Raw genomic sequence first — 27,682 nt, 5'->3', positions numbered from 1 at the left:
TTTTGAGGTACCATTTATCAAAGTAATTTTTCATTTTGGTCACATCTTGGCATAGGGTAGTTTCTATATCATTCCAAGATCTTGATTGGTATGATAGAGCCCAGTTATCAGCGTACCCCAAATTCATTGATGTTGTGTTTGGCATGTCACTGATATAAATATTGAAGAGTGCTGGTGCAAGAACTGACCCCTGTGGTACTCCGTTCTTTATTCGTTTGACTTTGCTTGTTGTACCACCTAGCAATACGTGACATTTCCTTGGACCAGTTATTTGAGACAGGAGATTAAGAATTTTTCTGCATTTGATAATCTTGGCTAATTTAAACATAAGGCCACCTGTCCACACTGTATCGTATGCTGTTGACAAGTCAATTAGCACAGTTCCAGTTTTCATTCTTTTCTGAAAGCCTGATTCAATATGGGAGGTAAGAGCTATGACCTGTTCTGTTGTGCATCTGTTTTGTTGGAACACAGCTTGTTCTTTTGGGATAGCAGTTTGTAGGGCTGGTGTTATTCTTGTTAGGATTACTTTCTCAAGCAATTTATATAGGCAACAAAGTAGGGATATTGGTCTATAACTGGAAGGATCGTTAGATAAGGGAAAGTACCCTCCGACGTGGAAGCATGCAAAAGTCATTGCAATCCTAAATCCATACATTAACACCCATGGTACGGACATAATATCCCAACAGGACAACACCCGTCCACATGTCGCTAGAACTGTTCTGGAGTATTTACGCCAACAAGGAATCGATGTAATGTCATGGCCTGCCATTTCACCAGACCTATCACCAATAGAGCACGTTTGAGACGAGCTGAAGCACAGGCTACCGATGCGAGACAACCAACCACGTGGCCGTCAACAGTTGGTTGGTGCATTAGTGGAAGAGTGGAACAACATCCCCAGAGGCAAATACAGCCCTGCTGATATCATCCATTTGCCGATGATGCCAAGCTGTGACGAATGCCAACGGTGGACATGACCGCTATTGAAACAGAAACATCGTTTTTGGCGAGTGACAGTTTTTACGTGCATGTGGCAACACGTAAATCACAACAGACATGAAAAAATAATACACTAATCGTTTACTGATAAGATAACGGTTCTAAGTGAAAAATTTCATTCAGCTACAATAAGTAGAAGTTACGAATTTTTACACGTTAGTTGGATTGCATGATTTTTTTTTTTGTTTTTGTTCTTTTTTTGTTTTTGTTTGGACCAGTATAGAATATTAAAAGTTTTGTGTAGACGTCTACATATGTAGTGGAATATGCACAATAAGAAAAGATGACTCACCATGGATGGCTAATTGTGTTATTTTGCCATTAGGGCACGTAGCAAGTATTTTTCACATTGCGCATCGGTAAAGCAACGGACACATTCTGAAAAGTCGGGTAGCTTTTTTAAAACTTTTTTTTTTTCTGTCCTTCTGACCTCGCCCCTCTATATCGACGGAAAAACAGTGACAGTTTCCGATCCAGCTTCAGAGGTTTGCCATCCGGTACTTTTAGTGTTGGTACCTGGATTTAAGTTAGATCTGGTAGAAAGTACCAACCCACATAATTTGCGACCAATTCAATTTATGGAAAAATTGCAGTTAGATCTATGTATCTTTCGTTTTTATGGCTTTGTAGAAAAAAAAAAAGGGGGGGGGATCTCTCTCTCTCTCTCTCTCTCTCTCTCTCTCTCTCTCTCTCTCTCTCTCTCTCTCTCTGTGTGTGTGTGTGTGTGTGTGTGTGTGTTTGTGCGCTTGATGTTGCCATGTGTAAACTTATTTCATTATACAAAAGAGCTCTACAAATTCATACTTTTCATACCATAAATAAAAAAGATTCTAATTTGTTGCCGGATTGACGAAAGCCCCAGATTTGACAGAGATTGATTTTCATCGAAACACGGAAGGGAATAAAAGTTCCAGATATTTATGTATGGAAAGGAATATATAGATGTGTTGATCATACAGGTAGGATTGAGGAAAAAACCCTCTCAACCTCATTTCAGTCATTTTTGTTGTTGTCCGGACCTCAATGATAAACAGTTTCAGTATAATTTGGGCTGTCATTCATTATTATAACGAATTATATGAGTCACGTTTTAATTTTTGAAGTAATGCCAAAATCTAATTCGCTTGCTTTTCCTCTGTGTCTCTTTCTCACCTGCCGTTCAAAAGAGAATGAGAGAGAGAGAGAGAGAGAGAGAGAGAGAGAGAGAGAGAGAGAGAGAGAGAGAGATGCCGTAAGTGAATAAGAAGCAGAAGAGACTACTTTAGGCTTAGGTGCTTTATTTTTTGCCTCTATTCTCATTCTGGGTGAGAATAGAAAAACATTCGACCTCTCATCCTGGGTGAGAATAGAGGCAGTGGCACCTTCTCGCTATTATCACCCCTGTATTTTCCAACAGATAGGGTAGCCTATCCTCCGTTTCTTGTAAATTACAATTGAATGCCGACAGTAGAGAAGACGTTTGTTTTTTTGAAGTTCGACTGTATGTCTCAGTGTCAGTAGAAAAAAAGTAAAATTCCCGCCCCACCCTTTTCCTAGTATTGAATCATTTGTATTTTACTATTACCAATCTCAGATTAGACATATTATTAGATGAGAGTTATTCTGAGATGGAGTCTTTTGACGTCCCATAGTGTGTGGAGAGATCACTCTTACTGTCTTCTCTCTCCAATCTGTTTTCCCTTTCCACATTATTTTCATCTTTGTTCTGAATTAACATTGTTTGGTTGTTTTTTTTTTTTGGTATTTTTATCCTGGTTCTGGCAGGGATCCTAGCTGAGAGGGAGGTAGTTTAATGTATCTTCTTTGTTTTTTTTGTTTTTGAGTGATATATATCAGATGGTCATAAAAAATGTGCTGGAATCTTTCAAATTTTTATACTATTATTAATACTATTACTATCAATAGAATTGCAAAATATCCAAATAATTAGATTAACGGTTTTTGAATAATATAAAAGTTGGTAACACCACCTAAAATTTTTTATATTGAAAAGATGACGCTATTGGAAGATAATCTTTTGTCAGATTGTGAACACCTTTATCCAGGAAGGAATTTAATTTTTCAACAAGATGATACTACATCCCATACGTGTAAAAGAATACAAGCGTTTCTTCGAAGTAAGAATATAATATATTTCATGGAGAAAGACAACTGGCCGCCTCAACCACCAGGCCTGAATCGGTGGATTACGCAATTTGGAATTCTTTGATCAAGAATGTTTAAAGTGGACAAAGCTCTGCATTCACAAATAAACCTTGAGAGAAAGATAAATTTTATGCTGTGAGGAGATAACCATTGAGGAAATTCGGATTTGCATTTCAAGTTGGAAAAAGAGACTGCGTTGGGTTATTAAAGAGGACGGCGGGGCTAACTTTGTAATCATTGGATCAAAATAGGCATGTGAGTGCTATATAGACGATATCTTACATGATGAGGAGAATTATGATGAAAATAATGTTCATTGTGACATAATTAATGTTTACTAAAAATGGCAACAAATGTTAAGATCGTCGCCATTTTACTCTCTGCAATGTTGCATCATTTTTCTCTAATATTTTCGATATTGAAATTTTAAGGTGAGGTGGTGTTACAAGATTCTCTATTATTAAAAAACCGTTAAACCAATTATTTTGATATTTTGCAATTCCATTAATAAAGAATAGTTCTAATAGTAATAAAAAATTTTAAAAGATATCTTTATAACTTTTTACAATAGAAATAAATAAATAAACGGCACATTTCTTTTGTGTGATCACCTGTTATATATATCAGGTAAATAGATCTCTTACTGATATGTACATTATAGTTTTTAGTTTGAATATATTGTATTTTGGCAATTCCAGTTTGTAATTCCCCTTCCATTTGCTCTGTATCAGTAACGCACATCAAGTGAGAAGAAGAGGTGTCTCATACGAAGAAAAAAATGAAATTTATGATGAACTTAAGTAGCATCACAAAAGCTGAAAGTTCTTTTAAATGAGCCATCAAAAAGAAGTCCTTCAGTGCTATTAGGCACACGGAGTCAGAGTTTCTATAGTGTGTACTAGACAATAGCAATTGCTTGTTACCCTTTGGACAGGACACTAGTCTATCCCAAAGTACTTTCTGCCATATCTAACAGACCCAGCTACCCAATCACTGCTGGTTGGACAAGGGGGTCAGAGAAAAATCCTGACTTCACCAATGATCTATCTCAGATCCTTTGCGTGTAAAGCGAGTGCTCTACAAACTAGGCTATCAGTAACCCAAAATTAGCCATCAAGTTTTCCTTTTATGATATTTGACAGTATTTTTTTTTTGTATTTTCAGGAAATGACAGAACGAACATGATATTTCCTGATGTCGTCGTCGGGAAGGAATAAAAAGGGTCATGGGCAGGGGGATGATGATAAGCGTAAGAGAAGCACTGCATCAAATGTTGATTTTGTCCAGAAATACTCCCAAGAAGAATATTCCAGGGCCATTCTTACAAATGTATTAGTGCCACAACCTAAGGTAAAACATTGGCCTTTTGTAGAAGTAACATCTATAAACCATTTAACCAATTCTTGCTATTTTTAAAATTCAATTTCATTCTCAAATTTACTTTAAATTTTAAGATGATTGAAGGGCTGATTATCTATGAAGGAGTGAATGTGATCCATTCATTCAAAGCATCATTTAATGATAATAATTGTAATGAATTGTTTGTTTCACAAGTGTTTATTGAAAATCTTCCCTCTAAGATATATTCTGGAATTAATCTTCTGTTACTTGGGTTTTATAAAACAACTGTTGATTATTCATTTGGGAAGTATAGCCATTTATGATGGGGTGTTCCAATTCAGACACCCAAAATGGCTTCCTCAACTGAATGACTTCTTATGGAAACACGCCAAGAGTAATTGTGAAAATATCTGTTGCATGTGTTGCTAACACTAGGTACCACAATAGACGTCATTTTTGTGGCAGAAAAAAAACATAGTTTGCGTCACACGTCCAGAAAAGAACTAATTTTAAGCTGGGCCATTCAACCATTAATACCTCGGCCATTAAAAAACATACAGAGCTAAATTTGGTATCGTCTTAAAGAGGAAGGTTTCAGCTGTACCACTTCAAAAATAAAAAATGGGCATTTAAGGTTCAAAAATACCCTTTTTAAACTTTAAAGCAGCTAAATATCCCGACATATCATTGATATGAATTTTGAAGCGTGTCTATTTAAAAGACAAACATCTTATCTCTATTTCTACCAATTTGTTTTAACGAAGATTTTTTAATGGCCGAGGTATCGCATTTTAAAAAAGCCCACCAAATCCTTGTTTTCAGCTTTAGGGTGTTATCGGATTTTATTTACACCTGATTGTGGTTTGTAATAACACTCAAAATGCCAGGAGAATGAGATCTCAAATTATTGACAAAAAGAAAAGAGTTTACGAAAACCACATGAATATTTTATTAAAGTACCTTCATAGTTTATGTTTTAGATAGTTTAAAACAAAATGAATACGATAAATATTGTTATTTCAATTGACAACTCGGGTCGGTAAGTGGGTATATTTTAATGATGGAACAGCCTAAATAAACCCCTCATTTTTCCGGTTTTTATTAACCTGCAATCTTTTTTGGATGACTTTCTAGCCTTGGTTTTCATTGAACGACGTTTTGTTTTTATCAATTTATATAGCAAGGTTGGGGAATTCCACACCCAACTTTCTGGGTGGGGATCCTGACCTCCCATAGTGGGCAGGGAGGTACATACTGTGTCTTCTACACCCTTATATCTGTTTTCCAACATGCTTTCTGTCTTTGTCTTGGAATGAGATTACTTGTTTTTTTTTTCCTGGCCCTGGTCAGAGTCCTGGCTGGGAGGGAAACAGTCAAATGCATAGTTATTGTTTTGGGAGATGATATTTTTATTCCTTGTAAATCATCTCTCTGTTATGTATTATTATATTTATTTTGAATGTATAATGTAAGCATTTGAGTGTATTCCTCTTTGCTGGATTTTGTGGTTGTGTCCAGATGAGACTTATAGGTGATCTCAAACTAAGTACATTGGTGGTATGCTGTTGGAATCTACATCTGATCCCTATTTGTTCCCAGTTCTCCTTTGTTTTCCTTTCTCTTGGGTGCTTTTTAATTGTAATTCTAGAACTTTTTACTATCCCACTTTCTTCCTTTTTACTGGCGCTGATATAACCTAAATGTGTTGCAAGTGCCGTAAAACCCTTAAAAACAAAAATAAACACCCAACTTTTTCAGTTTATTGTCATAAAGTTTCTATTGATGAGGTGAACACACAAACAGAATACAAATATCCCACAGCCATTCACACTTGGATTCTGTACAAATAACATTAAAAAAAGGAATGACACTTCATAAATTCCAATTTTTCTCTTTATTTGCATATTCAACATTTTGGGGTAATTCCACACCCATCATGACAAGCATGCAAAAACGAGAATGAAACAATCAGGAACTATAATTAACGTCTGAAATGAACACAACAGCAATCTTTGTAGACTATTACATGAGACCAATAGGTCAAGGCGGGGGTCCTAATAGCTCAGTTGGTAGAGCACTCAATTCACAATCAAAGGGACGGAGATCGATCCGGGGGTGCAGTCTCGCGATTTGAGTAAGCAGTAAGTGTCTTCTCCTGTTCTACTTCATCGTTTCTTGACATGGTCACAGACTGTTCCCCAGTTTAGGTTGTATAATTTGGCAGCACATTTACAGCCCATCCCTCCAGATGTACGAAATCGACTGCTTTCACCATATCTGCATGGTCATACGACACTGTCTTTTCTTGTAATTCATCACCATGATTAGCCAATCTCTATAGAAAAAGGAGAAAAACATTAACAGAAATCCCTTCTAAATCCAGCTCTAAAGCATGGGCATACACAAGTAACATCATGTGGGCTCACAATAAGGCTTATTATTCAAACAGGATTAATAGGCTTCACACTTCCAATGACTTTTGGATTATGTGCTTTTCTAAGAAAAACAATAGTAAACTATATCGGGGCAATGCCACACCCGCTTGGGTCTTAACTTACTTAAGACATCAAGAAGCGGTTTGGAGGAAATTTTTACATATCCGATGAATGATTAAGCATTTCTAGCTTGAGTTTCAAAGTTGAAGACAATTTAACAACATTTTGCAATATTTGAAAACAATGAGTGTTGCACTTACCTTCAATGGCCTTGTAAAAACTTGTAAAATTGTCAGAATTCAACAGTAGTAAAAGTGGCTGCTTTTTGTGTTCAAACAGGAAATAGAAATCAAAGGCAGTTAAAACTTTGAACAGTAGATTGGGTCTTTTTGCATTCTTTCTGCGAAGAACTAGATATATAATGAATGTGGGTGTGGAATTACCCCGGGTGTGTAGTTCCCCCACCTTACCCTACATGTAATTTTTTTCATATCTGGTTTGTCTCTCGATGTTTATTTATTGCTAAACAAAAAACATGGGACGAATTTATACACACATTCTCCACTCATGGCGGCCATGTTGTTGCTATGACAAAATGATTGTTTGACCTCGTTAGAACTGAAGTAGATTTTTACGGTCGAAGGTGTAATGTCGTTTTTAAAACAATTGCATAGGAATACCCACTACTTGTAGTTTATAAATAGACAAAAGACACACAATGATTCATCCCAATGTGTTAGAAAATTGAAAAAGCATTGCTATTGTTTATTTTATTTGGCAAAAGTGGTACTTGTAATAGTTATAAGATTGGAGAAATAAGACATCGAAGTGCCACTTTGTTTTCTAACAGTTTTTTACTTCTGATGCTTTCATGATAGCGATAGACTATGTATAGGAACAATAAGGGTTACTAGTGGATAATGAAGCAGTTATATCTGTAGAAGTTAAATAATCATTCTTTACGCCATTAAAACTGGATCAAAATGGATTAGGATGACGTGTATTTATTTGTTTTTGTTTGTTTGTATTTTTTTTTGGTATGTTTTTGTTTTAAATCGGGAAGAGATGTAAATTTAAGACGAGAAAAGAAGCAAATAAAGAGATCTTTTTTTTTCAGTTTTGGTATTAGTGGGATTTGCGATACCTCAATTCATACAATACTCGCCTCTCAAGCAAAGGGACGTTAATCATAAATAATCGGGTGGCTAGGTCTTTAGGGTGTGTGTGGTGGAAAGTACTTTATTTCAAACTAGCATCCTATCTAAAAGGTAGCAGTTCATTCAGTAACACAGAAATCAGGATACAGTCACGCGTAATAGACCTTAAGGCACTAAAAGACTTTGGGGTGGTAGGGGATTGAGGGCACAAAAGACACACCTGCTGGGCACATTAGAGGAAAGCACTCGACCGCCAACGTATATCGATACCCTCCTAATAACATACAAAGAGACGATTTACAGTGGAAAAACCATCCCCCATTATAGGAATAATACATTTTGCTGCACCCTTTCGGTTAAGGATCCCAGAGAGGGCCAAGGCAAAGCCAAGCAATTACCAGACAAGTCTATAAAGTAAAATGCAAGTGAAAACAGACGTTGTGGAAGTAAAAACATGATGTTTTGAGATTATAGGGGTTTCTTAAGAGGTTGATTTATTATTTTATGCTGCTGGTTCGAACAGTGTGCTTATCATTCATGATTTCATGTTGAATTTTGAGAAGGAAATATTGACTCTACCAAAAAGTTGAGATGATTTTTTAATTCAGCAGGTCCGGTTTCCTATAATGTGTGATAATTTTCTTCTATCTCCATTATTTTGAGAGATATTTAATCTTTTATACATTTTGCTCGTGATTATAGCCATTTTTCTGCCAACATGCAAAATTGCGTGTTTCCTGATGTTCACTTCTTTATTTTTCAAAGACCATTTGAAGAAAATGTCTGAAAATAATTGGATCTCTTCCCTGGAGTACTCTCTACCCGTTGACGTGAATTGCATGTCATTTTGTATGATCATTTTGTTAATATAGTATATGGAATATGCTATTTCATTATGCTGGAGGCCAAACCATTTAGTTTCGCGAGTGTTTTGGGGGATTTTCAACAGACGGTAGATTTATGAAAAAATTTGTGTCTGGTTCAAATCTTGTTATATTTTATTTACCAAGTCACTGAGCTTTAAAAATGTGTATCACAAGTATGATAAATCTTTTTAGTGGTTAGTTACATGACGTCAAAGTTTGAACATTTTTTTACATCAATTGGCAAGCAAAAAAATTCAATTTCTTATTAATGTATGGATTTTCAAAATTTAAAAAGTGTTTTCCATGACTATCAGAATGCTTTATGAATATAGTAAGAAAAGTCAATTTTAAATATTTATAAATTGTCTCTTGTGGTACCTACTAACACCATTAAGCAAAAATTCTAGGTAAAATATTTGTCCATTATCAGACTGTACTTGTGTGTTTGGCCTTGATTTAATGGACCTAGTCACTTGTCGCAATTCAACATCATTCTTCCAATTCTGACAATCCTTGTGCCAATTCAGACCCCCCCTTTGACTATTTAGACAAATGCAACTTACTTTTCTTAGTTTGTGCTAAGACGAATGTCAAACGAGCTTATCTTCACAATTAGGGTGGATTGGTTTGATTTGATAAAAATTAAATATAAATCCGATTTCTTTATGAATTTAAGCATTAAAAAGAACAGAAAGGGATTAATGATGGGTCGACAACATTTTTAAACATTAGTATTAGGCCCACTCAAGACACTGGAATCATTTAAAGAGATCAGGAGAATAAGTATTGTTGACGTAAACAACTAAAGCTAGCAAAGGATTTAAAGGTAATTTTGTAGTATCATGTATAAAATATTATTTAAATTGATTTATTTGGTGTTGGCTCACTTGTAAATCAGTATTGACTGAGAAGTCCAATGATCTATGTTGCAATTCTTTTTTTATTTTAGTGTAACATCCATTTTTTATGTAGATGATTGGGATACCCAATCGGTCTGTGGAGAGGTCTTGAAAAATCTTTCGAGATTTGACTGGGGACCCTGCATTAGATATTTTCCCTCAAATTCTGATTTATTTACAATTCCATACTGATTTACTTTTTTGTGAAGTGGCAGGTCTGACTAATTGATGATGCCTAAAAGCCTGCTGGCTTAATGCCCATTTATCATAAATGCCTGCTAATTTGGTAAAGTAGAATTGTTTCTCTTTGTAATAATATAACTTTAAATGCCCGCTTTTCAAAATGGATTTTACTTAAATGCCCACCATGGAGACAAGTTTGGCAATAAATTTGAATAAAAGAGAAGAACCTCACTGTACCATTTTGTACTGTTTGCGAGTCTTATTTGACATCTAATAACATAACCTAACTTTACTATCAGTTCGTTTCACACTTGCTCCACCCTTACTCTCTCCAGCAGTCTTATCCTATATTCCTCAAAATGTGTCAGGAAATAATTTCTTTTCCCTGGATCGATCCCTTGCTTTAGCATGTGACATGAGTGCTCTACCAACTGAGCTTTCAGGAACTCCCCCCTCCCCTCTGTGTGTGTGTGTATATATGTGTGTGTGTTTGGTGTTTGTGTGTGCATGTATTTTGCAAAAGTCTTCATTCTTGATCTGATCAGCAGCAACATCATGTTGGTAAATATGTCAGTGGCCAAGTAATACGTAATCTTGTGCGGCCATGTGGTCTAGTGGTATGACACTTGCTCTCAGATCAGAAGGTCCTAGGTTCGAACCTTGCTTTACGCATAGTTGAGTCCTTGGAAAAGACTCTTTACTCACATTCTCTCACATACTCAGGTGTAAAATGAGTACCTGGCATTGTCTCTGTTCGAAATATTTGTATTATTGCCCAACAGGCTTAATGTCCCATCCTACATGTTAAGTGTTGCTGTTTGCCAGGGACCCCTTGTAAAGCGCTTTGAGCACATTAGTTTTTTAAAGCTTAATTTTTAAAAAATATTTTTTTTTGGTCTTGTGACATAGTCAAGCAATGTTGAGCAGTCAATGACTGGGCAGGCAACAATGCAGAAAAATCTGGATCTGGCATTATGACTGTAGGTAAGGCATTTAGAACACACCAAACCACAGGAGAGTGAATAAGTAGTTGGGTACCTAGCTTAAGACAGACTGTGACAGATATTTTTAAAGTGCTAGTACAAAAAAGATGCCTAACAGATAACTAGTACTCTTTGAAATGGGTATATAGTAAAGCATGGCATATTGGTAGAACAAACAAAGCATTGTTGAGTTTAATGATCATTATGCATCAGTTTAAATTTGAGATATAAATTATCAAATTTATTGTAGAATGTAGAGGCAGATTTGCTATCAATAGATGCATTTGTGATTTGAATTTGAACCCTATGTTTGGGTTAAATAAAAAAAAAAAGAAAATCCAAATTAGCATGAGCCTAATTATGTTTATTATGCAGGCATCATAGCATAAAATCATAAGAGTTGAGTTCTTTCGCCATCATCAAATGAAACCTTGCATCAACAAGTTACTTTTAGGCACACCACCAGATACAAGTATAGCTGATGTGGTTGACAATACATAATTTGCAAATTGTGACAGTTATGAAGAATGGTAATTCAGTCAAAGATTTTCATTCTTAAATAGATAAATATCAACAATTCTGGAGGGAGATATCGCAGGCTTAAAGAGTAGGTAATGACATAAATGTGGCCAAAGTTTGATCAAGTGCAAAGGTGACAGGTTTTGATTGATAAGGGGCATCAGGTAATGGCTATATCAGTATGCTGACACACACACACACACACTCACACTCTCACACACACACTCACACACACATACACACACACACACACACACACACACACCCACACCTTTCCCAAAACAACTTTGTTTTATAATGAATTGACTGGTTGACTGAACGCATACTTTCACCATGATGTAATGGGGTTGATTAATCTCACTAAACCTATCAAACAGACAAGTAGTTGTTAGAATGGTGAACAAATTAGGGTGAGAGTTGAATATGCGTGAGTATGTGTTTGGGTATGTTTGTGTGTGTGTGTATATGTGTTTGTGTGTTTGAGAGAGAAAGAGAGAGTGTGTATGTAGGTCTGTTTGTGTTTTCGTGTGTATGTATCATGTGTATTTGCCCTTGTGTTGTCTAAATGTGTATTTGATTGTGTATGTGGTAGTATAAACGGGATGCGTTGGAGGCTTGTTTTGTGGCAGTGGGGGGTGGGGGGGGGGGGGGGGGGGGGGGAGAGCTACCTTTAGTATAGTCCTGATTTACCTATCCATGTCAAAGTGAACTGACCTCTGATTTGAAAGGAATTGTGTCCATTATAATTTTGTTTGTTTATGAATACAATTTGATATATGTTTTGTTTGTATATTATGTGCCATGTGTATTCATTATTAGGAGATAATGTCTGATTCAGGCCTACAGAAATTTGTGATATTGTTTCACTTTTAGAATTCCAACTTGTATTACAAGATTAATTTCACCTTTTCCATGTAAAATGCCTCCTCATTGACTGTTTGTTGTTAAACATGGATCTACAACTTTCACAGTGTATGATTGCCATTGGTTAAGAGATTGAATGCAAGCAATATTTTTTCTTGGAGGTTTGGATAATAGATTCCGTTCATCAGGAAGCGCCATTATTGAAAAATAGATTAATGAATGAAAATATATGCACATTTATTCTGCTTATTTCCGTGGTTTTTAACATGTTCTATGTGTTGTGCAATACCACGTTTATCATCTTTCATGGATCACTATTTTTGATTTTTGCCTCTGGCTAATGCTGTGGTGGATATGTGGAAGTATTTTATCAAATTTCTGTTTTCTAAACCTTCCTCTACCCAGCCCCGCCTTGGAGAATATTGTGTTCCTGTGGATAGCAAATCAGTGCAGAAGAAATCATCTCTCACTTTGGATGATTACAAACCAGATGTAGAAGTGGGATACGCTCAACCTCAGGGTGAGTGAAGTGATTTATTTCATTGGGGTTTTTTTTAGCCAGTATTCAAGTCAGAGAAATTGAATAGATTTGGTTTGTAGAAATTTGGCCTCAAGCATACCGAACAATTATTCAGCCCCACAAGTGTTCAGTTTAAGGTCATTAAAAAAAATTTCTTAGGGGATTGTGAATGGTTTTTGTCGTTGTTTTTTTTTTTTTTAATTTATTTTTTTAAATTTTTTATTCTTTTTGTGGTCCTGGTTTAGTTAACTATCTACATTATACGTCTTACTTGAAAACGCTATCATCATACCTGTCATCATTTTTATAATAATAATAATAATAATAATAATAATAATAATAATAATAATAATAATAATAATAATAATAATACTTTATTGCATCCCCAAAAAAAAGAAAATATTTTGTACAGGCGTGTTAAATTTACATAGTAAAATAAATAGATAATGAAAATTTGTCATAATATATGATTTTTTAAATATAAATAAGAGTGGTGCTTTATATATGAATGATTTAAATACTGTAAAATTGTCATTGTAAGTATTTCAAAACAAATAAATTAATAACTTAATATTTACATTATTAGGTGGTAAAAAACGAAAATAATTATATAAAATGATTATTGCTTGGTATTGAAAAGCCTAACACTAGACGACAGAAATGATTTTTGGTGTCTCTCTGTTTTATTTGAGATAGAGAAAGGGCGAACACTCCTTCCTGACATAATAACTGATGGTCTTAATGGCTCACGCTGGTCATTTAATATTTTATTTGTTTTACTCATACAAAATTTCTTATATAAAAAAAGATATACATTGTCAACATCATTTATATAGTATTTAACAGATTTTTTAATAATTGAATTATTTTGCTCTTTTCCACTGCTGAGCATTTGCCTCCTCAAGCTGAGTTATACAAAACAACAAGACACTTTCAATCTCTTCTTTATAAAATAATGTGCAGAGGGTTTATCAATTCTAACTTGAGAAATTTTTGACAAAAAATAAGTACATCTGCACATCTTATGTTTAATTATTTTTATGTGTTCATCCTACTTGAGCCTGTCATCAATCGTTACACCAAGGTATTTTTAGTGAGGTACTTGCTGGACTAATCGGTCCTTTAATTTTAACAGTTCTATTGGTTCCTTCACTTTCCTAAAGTCAATTACTAGCTCCTTTGTCTTGCTTATGTAAAGCTCGAGGTGATGGGCATCACACCAAGGCACAAATCAATTTCTTGCCTATAAGCCACTTCATTGCCATTTGTCAAAAGGCCTTGAAGAGCAGTGTCATCTGCAAACTTTATTTAAGGTACACTCGGGTCTTGACTTCTACAGTCAGTTTTGTATATCGTGAATAAGACAGGGGTTAATACACAACCTTGAGGAGTACCAGTATTTTTAGTTATGCACGAAGACACACCTTGTCCTAGTTGAACACACTGTGCTGTGCTCTCTCAGTAAGAAATTTGAGCACCCAAGCAATAATATACTTGATTGTTCATTGATTCAATATTTTTCTTTTTTTGGAACAGGAATAATTTTTGAAGTTTTCCAAACTGCAGTGATCACTAATATTTTCATCAGTCAAATTTGTTAAGGCCTCAAATTTATTTTTATGGTGCAGGAGTCATTTGACATTGTTTTTCAAGGACATTAAATTTCAAATTGTTCTTATCCACTCTCATGAAAAGCTTGTAATTAAAGATTTATAAGGGTTAACAGTAAAGTGGGATCCTTGTAAATCTTCGTTTTACTCTAACATATAGTGGGTTCTAATTTTTAAACTAGCAATCGTAAAATGATCAATTTTTTGTTTGTTCTGCAGTCTGGTTATGCCCATGTTATCTTGTGCATTTTTTTGGTGGTTATTCCATTAACAAGGCCATTAAAAGCACAAAATTCAGTTAACATTTCACCATTTTCATTTCTTACTGCTTCTCCAAACTTCCCCATGATTAGTTCATTGCTTCTATTATCATTTTCAATCATTCATGACATTAAGTTCATCCTTGACAATCTTTATATCTCTTTAAGGCACTTTGATACCATGCTTTGTAATGAATCATAAAACCTTACTTTCTCCGTCTTGATAGCAACATTTATAGGTGTGTAGCATTGTATGACGATAATATTTCATCCATAAGAGTGGAACCCTATTTGGTTCTTATTCCAGCTTAATATTGTTGTGGTCATTCTCGGAATAGTATAGACTTTATAACAGTCAAAAAGTCAACTTTTAGAAACTATTTATAACACCTTGCAATAGTGGATTGAATTATTTAGTTGCTACAGCAGCTACTCTAAATTACGCACCTTGTCATATTTTTTTTTTTTTTCAGATTCTTTATTTTCTGGCAATGTTTCAAATGCCAGAAAAGGCAAAAAAGATGAGGATGCTGATTCGGATGACGATGGTGAGGTGTACGAATTAGCCAAGCAAACACCTGAAGATTATCATGTTCCTCCCTCACAAAAGAAACCATCACCAAAACCAAGAAAATCCCATGTCAGATCTCCACAGCATGAAATTATAAATAAAAACCCTCCAACAGAATCATCCTCTTCCTCCTCATCTTATGTGCTTTCCAAGAATGAGGATGACAGTTCCGAATACAATGTTGCAACAGCAGCTGGTTTTGATCCAAATCAAGACCAATTTCCATCTGAGAGGAGGCGACCACCCAAAAAAGTTGTAGAAATTGAATATGAAGTAGCCTCAGAAATTCGCAAATCTCAACCTCTCAGTGTCATCAATTCACCTCCTGTCGTCCCCAATCCTTCCCATCGGCCATTACAACAAGCTTATAGCAATTCTAACAGCAAAGACAATGTTGGTCCTGGGAGGAAAGTGGATAGCCAAACTCAGAGTCAGATACTAAATCAAAAATATCCTCTGCCTTCAACACAACTTCCTCACCAAAGTCAATCTGAATCATCGCAAATTCCAGCACAGTTTATTGAAGAAGAAGTATATGAGGAACCGTGGGACCTCAAAGCAAAGAGGTTGAAGCAAGAGCAGGAGGAGAAGCTTTCTAGGAAAAAATCAGAAGCTAGTAATTTTCTTGAAAGCAGTCCCCAAGTGTACGAAGAAGCATGGGATAGTTTCTCAAATCAAAAGAAATTGGATGAAAAGCTTAAATTTGCAAGAACGTTTTCAACAGTATCAGAAGGTGGTGAAGTTTACCATGATGCTGTTGAAGATGTGTCTCGATCAAAGGTGAGTTTTATCATAGTTTATTATCAATGCTGTCAAAGCTGCTTATTTGGAATAGAACCTTTCAGGAGAAATCGTTCTTAATTAAATGACGTTTCATTAACCAATTCTACTATCAATAATAAAATATGTTTAATGCTTCCTTTCAATTATATATCTAAATTTTATTTTCCATGTTTCATATCATTAAACACAGCAATAATAAGAATACTATAATAATGACAGGTTGATGCAGTGCACATTACACAGGCACAAGATCAGTAGATAGTTGGCCATCTCTAATTAATCACCTAACATACAAGATACAAATAATGATAATAATAATATAATAATAATAATAATAATAATAATAATAATAATATAATAATAATAATAATAATAATAATAATAATAATAATAAAAATAATAATAATAATAATGATAATAATGATAATAATCTTTATTGTCCAAATAGGCAATTATTGTTAGGTTACAGCTCTTGTAACAGGGGAAAAAGTAATTAAAATAGTAGTAATAATGAAGATAATAATACTGATACTAATGATGATAATAATAAAATAATAGTAATAATAATGATAATCATCATCATCATCATCATCATAAGAAGAAGAAGAAGAAGAAGAAGAAGAAGAAGAAGAAGAAGAAGAAGAATGATAATAATAATAATAATCTCTCTCTCTCCTCTCTCTCCATCTCTCCTTTTCTTCATCTCTCTCTCTCACTCTCTCTCTCTCTCTCTCTCTCCCTCTCTCTCTCTCTCTCTCTCTTTCTCCTTCTGTCTATCCATCTGTCTATTTCTTCTAATTCCAGTCACCATTGTTCAGTCAGTCATTTTATATACATAGTATGACCTATCTAGATCAAACAACCTGTTACACCAAAGACCTTTAAAGATAGTCATTATTATATTTGTTGTGTCCCAAGACAGTCAAGTGTGTGAAAAAGGACACATTTTAATTTAAGGGATTATGTCTTAAATAGACTCAATGACCCCTGTGTGTGCATAGTGAATGAACCTGTAATTCAGTTCCTATTATAATTAATAGTGAAAGCTCTAATTTAATTCCAATTAATTGACCTGTGATTAACTATTACAGATAATATGAAATACATTCTGATAGACTGTTCCAATTAAGCTGCTGTTCCTAAAATGCAACATTCCAATTACTGTCTTTGACTACATATATCCTGAAATCTAACATTTGGATTGAATGTTGTAAGGAATTTATCCTTTAATTGTCTTGTGTGGCTATGTGGTCCAGTGGTATGACATTCGCTTTGAGATCAGAAGGTCCTGGGTTCGAGCCTTGCTTGGTGCATAGGTGATTCCTTGTGAAAGACACTTTACTCACATTCTCTCACCTTACTCAGGTGTAAAATGAGCACCTGACCGGTAACATCATTGTCTCTGTAAATAAGAATGGTAACATCGCCTAACAGGCGTCATGTCTCATTCTACATATTCTGTGTTGCTTGTGGTCAGGGACTCTTTGTAAGGCACTTTGAGCACGTTTAGTGAATATTGCGCTATTTTAAAGGTCAAGTTTTTAAAAATTATTTTTAAAAATAACAATTTTATTTTTTTATTTTTTTTTTGGTTACACTTTAGATGGATAGTACCCTGATCTAGCCTTGCATATTTTACTGTTTTATTCTATATAAATTAAGATAGAACAGCTTTGTAAGCTGTTGTGGGTTAAAAAGATTAACACATTTAATCAAGAGAAGTCACATTAAACAAGGCTCTCAGTCCAAAATCTTGTAGAATTTATTCTCAGCCATAAGCAGACCTGCCAACCTACTGCAAAAAATGCGGATTGTACGCATTTTCAGCAATTGTACGCTTGCACGCATTTCCCCCAAGATTGTACCCATTTTCAGAGTACGGAGTCACTTCAGTTTTCTTGAGTTGTAATAGCCTTGAGTTGAGAAACCCTGGTGACCAAGTGGATATTCATATATTTTTTGACCAATTATGATCTTCATGCTGGGAGGTAGAATTCTGAAAGGATTGGATTATAGTCTTGGGAACATCATTGTTGCTGCAATTGAGCTTGTGCGGTGTGACTTTATGTACGTATACCTTCCTCTTACTTTCACAATAGTTCGTTTCCGTCGATTTTTAGGATTGTACTCATTTTTATGAAATCTCCCCCATTTTGAGGTCCCATTGTACACATTCTCATCAGATGGGGTTGGCAGCTCTGCATAAGGCCTATGGTGCTGAATTTCACCCCAATTTCTAGCAGCAACTTGACTGGAGAGATTGTTTATCATCCTTTGGATAGGGCATTAATCTTCACAGAGTACCTTCTGCCAAATTAGATAGGTTCAATTACTCATCCTTTGCTAGGTGAACAAAGGGTCAGAAAAAAAACTTGACTCTATTTAGATTTCAATCCAATATGTTTGCTTGAGAGTCGAGCAATAATCCGCTATACATTCCAAAAAGAAAAAAAATATTTACTGTGAACCATCATTTTCCCAAATCATTACTGCTGTAATATATTTTTTCAAATTATTAGACTGAAACTCGTCATGATCCTGTCCCTCAGCCGAAAGTTCCTGTCTCCAACTTACAGATACCACAGCAACAACCCTCTGATACCTATGAGGATGCTTGGGATTTGAAAAATAAGATCTTAGAGGAAAGGTTAAGGTAAGACTGAAATTACTGAATAATATGGGCATTCAAATCGATTGGTCACATGACATTTGTAGTGCCACCTTTTTAAAAAAAAAATTACCCCTTTACACTTCCTGACATCAACCGAAAAAGTTGAATTTGCATTTCTAAAATTTCTATTTAAAAATTGATGAAAGCAAGCTAACTAAACCAACTTCCTTGAAAGGTTCAAAACTTTTATTTTTGGTACCATTCCTTTACAGTCAAATTCATATGCAAGCCACAAGTACTTATGAAGAGCCTTGGGACAATTCAAGAAGACAAAAAGAATTACAAGATAAACTACAGCGAACGCGTCAAGCTGCCGGTGATAAACCAATCAGAGTGGGCCCTAATTTAACAGGACCTATTATACGATCTACCTCAGATGCTAGAGACCATGTTTCACAAAATGCACAAGAAACCAAAGCAAACTTGATATCTCGTGGACGTGAGTATTAGAGATAATATTACTAATGCTAAAAATAGTTTTAGACTGCTTTAAATGTCTATGTGGTGCAACAGATGTTTATTTTAAATTAGATATTTAATTTTATATGGTACTAGGCCAGGGAGAGATAAAACATGGCAAAAGAATATCTTTGAGACAGCTTGTGATCTTAAGATCAATCCTAGCCATTTTTTTTCTTAGTTTTTTTTTTTTTTAAGGCATCCATTCTAATCATTCTACTGCTAAGGTTTTCTGATCATTGAAAGGATTTAATGCCTATAATTTCATGATGATGTGAATTCTGATTCTGCACAGCGACAAACAAAGCATATTCATATAAAAACTGAGAGAGAAAACATGGTATCTCTGACGCCATATTTGATTATTGTCACTGGTTTTTAGTCAAAATTATCTCTTGTGTGTGTTTCTAGGTCATCACAGTATTGATAACTCAAACATGAAAGGTAAATCACGGAGTGCTGTTGTTGGCCAACGTATCAACCCCTCCATCCCATTAATAAATCAAAGGTAAGATGTTTGAATTTTTTCATATCAAAGAAATACGGAGGACATAATTATCATGATATATTGTCATAACCAACAATCAACCAAATTTTACAAAGGGCACGTAGCAATCTCAGAGTTTTGCTGGTTAAGCTAAGAGGACCTGTAGTTGACACCAATATTATTCAAGTTTATGCACCAACAGAAGAGGCGACAGATGCAGATATGACAGAGTTTTACCATTCACTAGACAAAGCAAAACGAATGTGTAAATCACAAGAAGTCCTTATGGTAATGGGGGACCTAAATGCTAAGATTGGCAGAGGCAGAGATGGTGACATTATTGGACCACATGGACTTGGAGACAGAAATGAACGAGGAAACATCTGGGCAGATTGGTGTAGAACAAATAAATTAATGATTTCAAACACTTGGTTTCAACAACACCCAAGAAGAACCTGGACATGGCAATCACCACGGGACAGAGCAAGGAACCAGATAGACTTTATAGCAGTATCATCAAGATTCAGAAATGGCATATTAAATTGCAAAACCTACCCAGGCGCCGATGTAGACAGTGACCATGTCCCAGTTGTTTGTACAGTAAGGATAAAGTTTAAAGCTATTCAGAGAACAGCTGGTAGAATAAAGAGGGATTACAGGTTATGCAAAGACAATGGCATACAAACAAAAATGAGAGAAGAATTTGAAAGTGCACTCATGATACAAAGCCAAAGTGAACCTGATAACGAAAAATGTGAAAAACAATTTGATATATTCCAAAAGTGTGTCAAAGCAACTGCAGAAAAGCATTTACCAATAGCTCAAATAAACAGCAAAAAGGAATGGATGACAAATGAAATTCTAAACCTATTTGAAGAAAGACGTAAATGCAACAGAGGGTCTGCAGAATACCAAACATTGAACAACCACATTAAATCCAAATGCATCGAGGCACACGAGAACTATCTAGACTGGAAATGCTGCGAAATCGAAAGAGAATACAAACCCAACCCCCAACAAGCTCACCAAAGAATAAAAGAACTATCAGGGAAAAGGAAAAGCAAAGCAGCAGGAAGTTGTATCCAGAACAAACAAGGGGAACTGCTATTTGAAGAACAACATATAGAAAGCCGATGGGTAGAATACATAGGCGAACTGTACAATGATCCAAATAGAAATGAACCACCACTGAAATTCAAAGAACCATTAAGCGGACCAAAAATCACCAAAAGTGAAGTTGAACATGCCATGGAACGAATGAGGGATGGTAAAGCAACAGGCCCTGATGAAATATCTGTAGAGGTATTAAAAAGCCTAGGAGATCTAGCAATTGATGAACTTCACATATTATTCAACAATATATACAACACTGGGAAAATTCCAGAAGATCTCTGTAACTCTATTTTCATAGCAATACCAAAGAAAGCAGGTGCAGTCAGATGCGAAAATTTTAGAACTATAAGTTTAATAAGCCACATCAACAAAATACTGTTGCGTATAATTATCAACAGGCTAAGGAATAAGATTAACCCCGAAATCGCAGAAGAACAATATGGATTCCAACCTGACAGAGGGACAAGGAACGCAATATACCTCCTCCGTGTTTTAAGTGAAAGAGCTATACAGGTTCAGACCCCACTATACCTCTGTTTTGTCGACTACAAAAAAGCTTTTGATAGAGTACGCCACGAAGAAATACTAAAACAACTGCACTCCATTGGCGCTGATGAGAAAGACCTCAGACTCATGCAAACATTATACTACACCCAGCAGGCATCTATCAAAATCGGAAACTCTACAGGAAATTCCATTCCTATTAAGAAAGGAGTCCGTCAAAGGTGTGTTGCCTCACCAGATCTGTTTAATCTATACCAAGAAACAATCATGAGGGGCATAACTAATATGGAGGGAATAAAAGTAGGAGGTCACAACATAAAAAATATAAGATACGCAGACGATACGGTACTCGTTGCAACATCAGAAATCCAACTTCAAAAGATTGTTGACAAAGTGGTAGTAGATAGTGAAGCCAAGGGAATGGAAGTGAATATCACCAAAACGGAATGCATTGTAATACAGAAAAACCCCGAAAACAACAACACCTGCAATATAAAGATTCACGGCGAGCAACTTACCAACGTAGAAAGTTTTAAATACCTGGGTTCAATAGTGACAACAGATAGAAGATGTAACCGAGACATACAAGCAAAAATAACTCAAGCCAAACAGGCCTTTATGGACCTCGGAAACATATTGAAAAACAAACAGATGTCGTTCGGGATTAGATTCCGAGTCTTGAAGTGCTACGTGTGGCCAATCTTGTTATACGGATGCGAAAGCTGGACTACAAATGCAGAAACACAAAAGAACATTGAAGCTTTTGAAATGTGGTGTTTGAGAAGGATGCAGAGAATATCGTACACTGCACACAAAACGAACAAAGAAGTGCTAAAACAAACATACCAACAAAGGAAACTAATGCCCTTAATAGCGGATCGACAACTATCCTTTTTCGGACACATAGTAAGGAAAGATAAGAATGAATACCTGGCAAGTTGTGGAAAAATACCTGGTAAACGCGCCCGGGGAGACAAAGAAAAACACTCATAGACCAACTGAAGGGCTTCACCAACCTAAGAATCCAAGAGCTGTTTGAAAAAGCAAGAGACAGGGAGGAATGGAGAGAGATAATTCATGCAGTATCCGAAGCCTGGACCAGGCATGGAACCTAGAAGAAGAAGATTGTCATAACCTGACATCATCCACACTAATGTTGCATTTATCTTCAGTGTTGAAACTGTGACAGAATGGATTGGATTGGATGTATCTTAGAGTTATTTTATATCTCTTTAAGTTTCAAAGATTCTGTCTAGTTTAATTGGTAGATCATCAGACGATGGGTTCAAATTTAAAGAGGAAGTTCATATAATGGTCTATGGTTATTTAATTTGGGATCTACACCACTGAACATAAAAAAAAGAAAGAAAAGGGTCGAAAAAGTGCAGATGCAATAAGCTATGTTACAAATAACTGCGTTCAAAGAGACATACAGAAAGGGTGAATAAAGCTTTGACATCATGTCCATGGGTGCCACTTTTATGGGATGTCCCAGAATTCTGGGGTACAGTTTTTCTGGACCTAGATTTTCCAGGTTGTGTCCCACCTCCTCATAATGGGTCCGAAGTGAACGACCTACAGAAGGCAATTTTTACACTGAACAGTGAAACAGTTGTACTGTAATTTATTTCACAGTAAGCTTTTTTTCTCATTTGCTTGTACTGCAATGCATTGCACCTACTCTGATTTGAGGATAAAGAGACATGGCACTCGTGTTATTCACTGCAATGGACAACATCTCCTCTGATTTGAGCTTAAAGAGGCGGGGCACTCTTGTTATTTCAATACACAAGAAATCAAATAATCAAAGTGACCGTGAGATTGACAACTTTATCATCAATACCACCACTACTACAACCACCAACACACTATCATTGCTAACACCACTACAACATCATCACTACAACCACTCCCACAACCACCACTAATTCATCATCATTCCCACCACTACTACTACCACCACATCATCGTCACCCCCACCACAACTACAACCACATCATCATCATCATCATTGTCACCATCATCATAATCATCATCAACACCACCACTAGTGTGACACTACCACATCATCACTACTACTGCCATCATCGCATCACCATCACTATTTACTCAAATACAACCACAAGATTATCATCACCACTACCGACATGAATACACCAATCACTACCACCACTAATACAACCACTACCAGGTCATCTTCATTACCTTCCTTACAATAACCACCACCAGCATGTCAAAATGATTACTAACACCACTGTTACTACAACAATCACCACTCATCATCATCATCATCTTCAATTACCACCACTGCTACAACCATTATCACATCATCACCATCTCTACCACTATCACTACTAGAACAGGGTGTCCATCAAGGTCGTAAATTTGTAAATTTGATGTCTTGGTCGTAAAGGTCGTCAATGGTCGTAAATTTGCATCTTTGGTTGTAAAAAAAAGTCATAAAATAGTTGAAGATTCAAAGAATTAACTTTTTAGTATTGAAAAAGTCTCGACCTCGACCTTGGTCTTGAGACTTTTCCTCGTCCCGATAATCTCGGTCATTGATGCTTCTCATATTGAGTCTTGAGACTATTGTGCGTGACACAGATCTACCATCAATATTTGGCCACCGATTTGGTTACTTTTACCAATATGTTTTATAAATTTTATTTTATTTTAAAGGTCAAGAAATCTATTAATTTATCACACACAAAAATTGTATTTTAAATTTGTGGGTTATTAATACCATTTTCTCACAAGTAACTCTGATTTTGAAATTATTGAATATATATTATTTCAGCTGGTTCCATGGAAATATATCAAGGGATGATGCTGAACAGATGCTTTATGTTTGCAAGGAAGGGAGTTTTATTGTAAGAATAAGCTCAGACAGAAAGTCTTACTCCCTTTCCATAAAGTAAGTCTATTATTTCATGCATATTTTTTTAGGTTTCTCAATAATTAAAAAAAGAGGCTAATTCTCATCAACCACCACCAAGTGACCCTGTTTCATCACATCCTTAGTTATTCCAAACTACATCATAATTTCTCTGACTTGTCATGAGGGAATAGTGTTATTTTCGACTTGTTCGATTAGTTTATTTGTCAAATTAAGGCAATTCAATAGAAAATTGTATTAAATAGTATAATGCCTGCTGTAGAGAGAAGGGAGAAAGGGTAGTGGTGTCAGTGATTAGTTTTACGTTTCAGATGTAGCAGAGTTGCTAGTTTTAGAATAAGGAGTAAGAAAAGGATTGATACTCAATCACAGTGGCAGTTTTATTTTGTCACTTGAATCAACATAGTTAACTCTTTCACGTTCAACCAATTTCTTTGGTTACATATTTCTTTGCCCTTCCTCCATGAACCCCTTATTCATAATTCACATCTCAAATAGAACATCAATATTTAAAATCTCCAAGAAGTAAGAGCTATTAAGGCAATTTTTCTACATCAAAGTGAATTGTGTTCCTCACATCCACATGCAGTAACAGATGTGACACTTAAATATATTGACATTTCTTTGTGATTGCTTTTTACAGGAGTGCCAAACAGTATATCCATGTCCAAATAGAACAGTCAGCCCAGCTTGATGGCAGTCTGCGTTATATCCTAGGCAAAAATAGCAAAGAGTTTACCACCATCCCTGAAATGATTGACTACTACACCCAACACAGGGTGCCCCTTAGAGGTGCAGAACACATCACTTTATTGCATCCTGTTGATTGTAAATGGTCTCAGCAATCATCATAGCAACTGTATCAAGCCATAATTTGTAAAATGCAGAATGTTTCTGTTGCGTATTTTCAATTTGTTGGAAAATGACTCATTTATTTTTTGAAAGACGATGTCTCAGCAAAGTCTTATGAGTAAATTTATGAAAGATTATGTTTGGTTTAAAGTATGGATCAGACAATAACAAGAACAAAACAGTGGTTCTTTTGTCTTATCTTTTCAAATGTATTCTTTTACTCATGTATTTTATGAAAGATTTTTTTGTTGTTATTGGTAGTGCTTTTATTAGCAGTTTAAACATTTTAAAGTTTTTACAACTTAATTTTAGTTCATTTGATATTCTCCACTTGACAATGGAATTTTATTTTTCCTTATCGACGTTGGTTAATTGGCTTTAGTTCCTTTTGTGTGCTGTAATTTTGAAGAAATTCAATACTCCGCAGATCTGTTTATCAGATTCTTCCCTAAGAAATATATTTAGTTCTTCAAACCAATCTTTACCTTAACCACTCTTTGGGTTGAGGAATGTTATCCACCCGTGGGCCAGTGGGTTCTCTACTGGTCCAATGCCTTGCTATTTTTTCTATGCCCCTAAATGTCTTGTCATTTCTATGTGGCTTTACATCTTGGTTGTTCTGGAATGGGACCATTATGAGAGATAATGTTTTTTCCTTGTAAATCATCTCTCCATTATTGATTATGCCATAGTAATGTCAGGATATTACTGCAATGCTGATTTTGTAAACATTCAAGTGTATCCCTATTTTCAGAGATCCTGTAGCGCTGTCAGTCTGGAACTTTACAGTGGTTTTAGATGAGCTATAATTATTAGGACATATTGTTCTTAGATCTCTTTTAGATTCATCCCCTATATATTACTATTTTTCTTACTTATGCAAGTTAGCTTGATTTAATTTCTGCAAGCTCGCTTTTACTAGTTCTGAATTTGAGTGAAATGCAAGCGCTGTAACCCCCCCCCCCCCCCCCCAAAAAAAAAAAGAAAAATTTTAAATCTCTATTTTTAACACTAATTTCAGGACCTCATTTGTACATTTATATGCATTAATTTCATGCTGCTGTTGATATTTGTCTTAGTTTTCTGGTTAATACCTTTGTTTGGACAATGAACCAAAATGAATACTGTGTGTTATAGGTCATCTGAAATTATTTATTGACCACACTTTTGTTATTGCTTTATGTACACATCCTTGTTATCAACCGTAGTTGAAGCTGCCCAGAGCAGAATCAATTGGGAACAGTGTTCGCCATTCCTGTGAAAATTTTTGTTTGGATAGAGATTTAAAACAGAAATTTATCACCTGGAGGTAAAGGTTGGTTAGCTTTAGCACAAGCTCTGCTATTAAAAGGATTACATTATCTTAGGAATAACTGAAATTGTATATTTATGATTGGTATTGTTGCATTCACCAACCATTTATGTTCAAGTTGAAATATTGTCAATATACTTTATGTCAATTATTGTGGATATGTTTAATTGTTTAAGCCATTTGTTTTGTTTTTTGGGGGGTTTTTTTTGTCTATCTTAATTTTAACATGTGTAAAAACTAGAATACCTTTTTTCTTTCTTCCATATAACAGGATCTGCCTTTGTCTTTATTTGAGACCTTTATTTTATGGTACATTGGTGGTATGTTCTTGGAATCTACATCTGATCCCTATTTGTTCCTAGTTCCCCTTTGTCTTACTTTCTCTTGGGTGCTTTAATTGTAATTCTAGAACGTTTTACTATCCCATTTTCTTCTTTTTACTGGCACTGATATAACCTAAATGTGTTGCAAGTGCCGTAAAACCCTTAAAAACAAAAAAAAACAAATTCACAATATCAATCAACCACCTCTCAATATTCTCTGAATATCATCAATGCTTGTAAAACGATGTCATTCTAGTGCCATTTTAAGTTTGAGAATAGGAAAAAGTCACACAGTGTGCTAGGTCTGGAGAGTATGAACGTTGATCAATGATTTTTATGTTCATCATTTAGGCCAGAAATTGCTAATACCAAATATGCAGGGAAGTTGTTGTGGTGTAAAAACCATCTTACAGATACCTAAAGCTGTGGTTGCTTTCATCATCTTTTCTTAAAACCACAAAATTCGAAGTAAAAGTGTTTGTTCACAGAGTTACCTTGAGGTACAAATTCTCAATGAACGATTCAGTCAAAATCAAGAACCTTGAATTTCATTGTGCTCTTTACCTGAATGGCATTCTTCAGTGATTTTGCTGCCTTCTACTGCAATGATTGCATTTTTTCCTCCAGGGTTTAGCAGTAAAGAAGTCTCATCACCCGTGATTATTGTCTCTAGAAGCGAGCTGCTATTCTCACTGATGTTCAAAAGGTTTTTGCAAATGTTAATCCTTTTTTGATTCTGCTCAGATGAGAGAAGCCGAGGAAAAAACTGCGAAACCTTCTTCATTCCAAGTGTCTCAGTTAAAATGAGGTGATGGGACTATTCTGGATACTTATTAACTCTCTTACTCCTCTTTGAATCAAACTAATTCCCCATTTAAAATTTTTTCTTTGGGCACTGTAACTGGAGATATATTATAGATC

At 35.3% G+C, this 27,682-nt stretch overlaps 1 protein-coding gene across 2 annotated transcripts; it reads left to right on the top strand.

The window, feature by feature from the left end:
* Positions 1 to 1,819: 1,819 nt before the first annotated feature.
* Positions 1,820 to 26,944, top strand: LOC144966364 (uncharacterized). Of its 2 annotated transcripts, none has more exons than XM_078902706.1 (9): positions 1,820 to 1,964; positions 4,315 to 4,500; positions 12,803 to 12,917; positions 15,261 to 16,138; positions 18,661 to 18,794; positions 19,025 to 19,251; positions 19,683 to 19,779; positions 24,176 to 24,292; positions 24,918 to 26,944. In XM_078902706.1, the coding sequence occupies exons 2-9, from the start codon at positions 4,345 to 4,347 to the stop codon at positions 25,126 to 25,128; spliced, it is 1,935 nt and encodes a 644-aa protein (XP_078758832.1). In that variant the 5' UTR covers positions 1,820 to 1,964; positions 4,315 to 4,344; the 3' UTR covers positions 25,129 to 26,944. The 2 variants fall into 2 exon arrangements, with proteins under 2 accessions (XP_078758832.1, XP_078758833.1); XM_078902707.1 differs by having other exon boundaries at positions 1,828 to 1,964; positions 18,691 to 18,794.
* Positions 26,945 to 27,682: the final 738 nt, after the last annotated feature.

This window comes from Berghia stephanieae, chromosome 2 (assembly GCF_034508935.2).
Source record: "Berghia stephanieae isolate SIO BIC M18660-M18661 chromosome 2, UCSD_Bste_1.3, whole genome shotgun sequence".
In the NCBI taxonomy this organism is placed as follows: Eukaryota; Metazoa; Mollusca; class Gastropoda; order Nudibranchia; family Aeolidiidae; genus Berghia; species Berghia stephanieae.
The sequence above is the reverse complement of the archived record's forward strand: the minus strand, read 5'-3'. Positions and strand labels throughout refer to the sequence as shown.

Bases quoted from the DNA above. Each gene is read 5' to 3' on its own strand.
- LOC144966364 (XM_078902706.1), top strand. From the start codon at position 4,345: ATGTCGTCGTCGGGAAGGAATAAAAAGGGTCATGGGCAGGGGGATGAT. The intron at 16,139-18,660 runs GTGAGTTTTATC...TCAAATTATTAG, and splicing joins AAGATGTGTCTCGATCAAAG to ACTGAAACTCGTCATGATCC. The intron at 19,780-24,175 runs GTAAGATGTTTG...ATATTATTTCAG, and splicing joins ATCCCATTAATAAATCAAAG to CTGGTTCCATGGAAATATAT.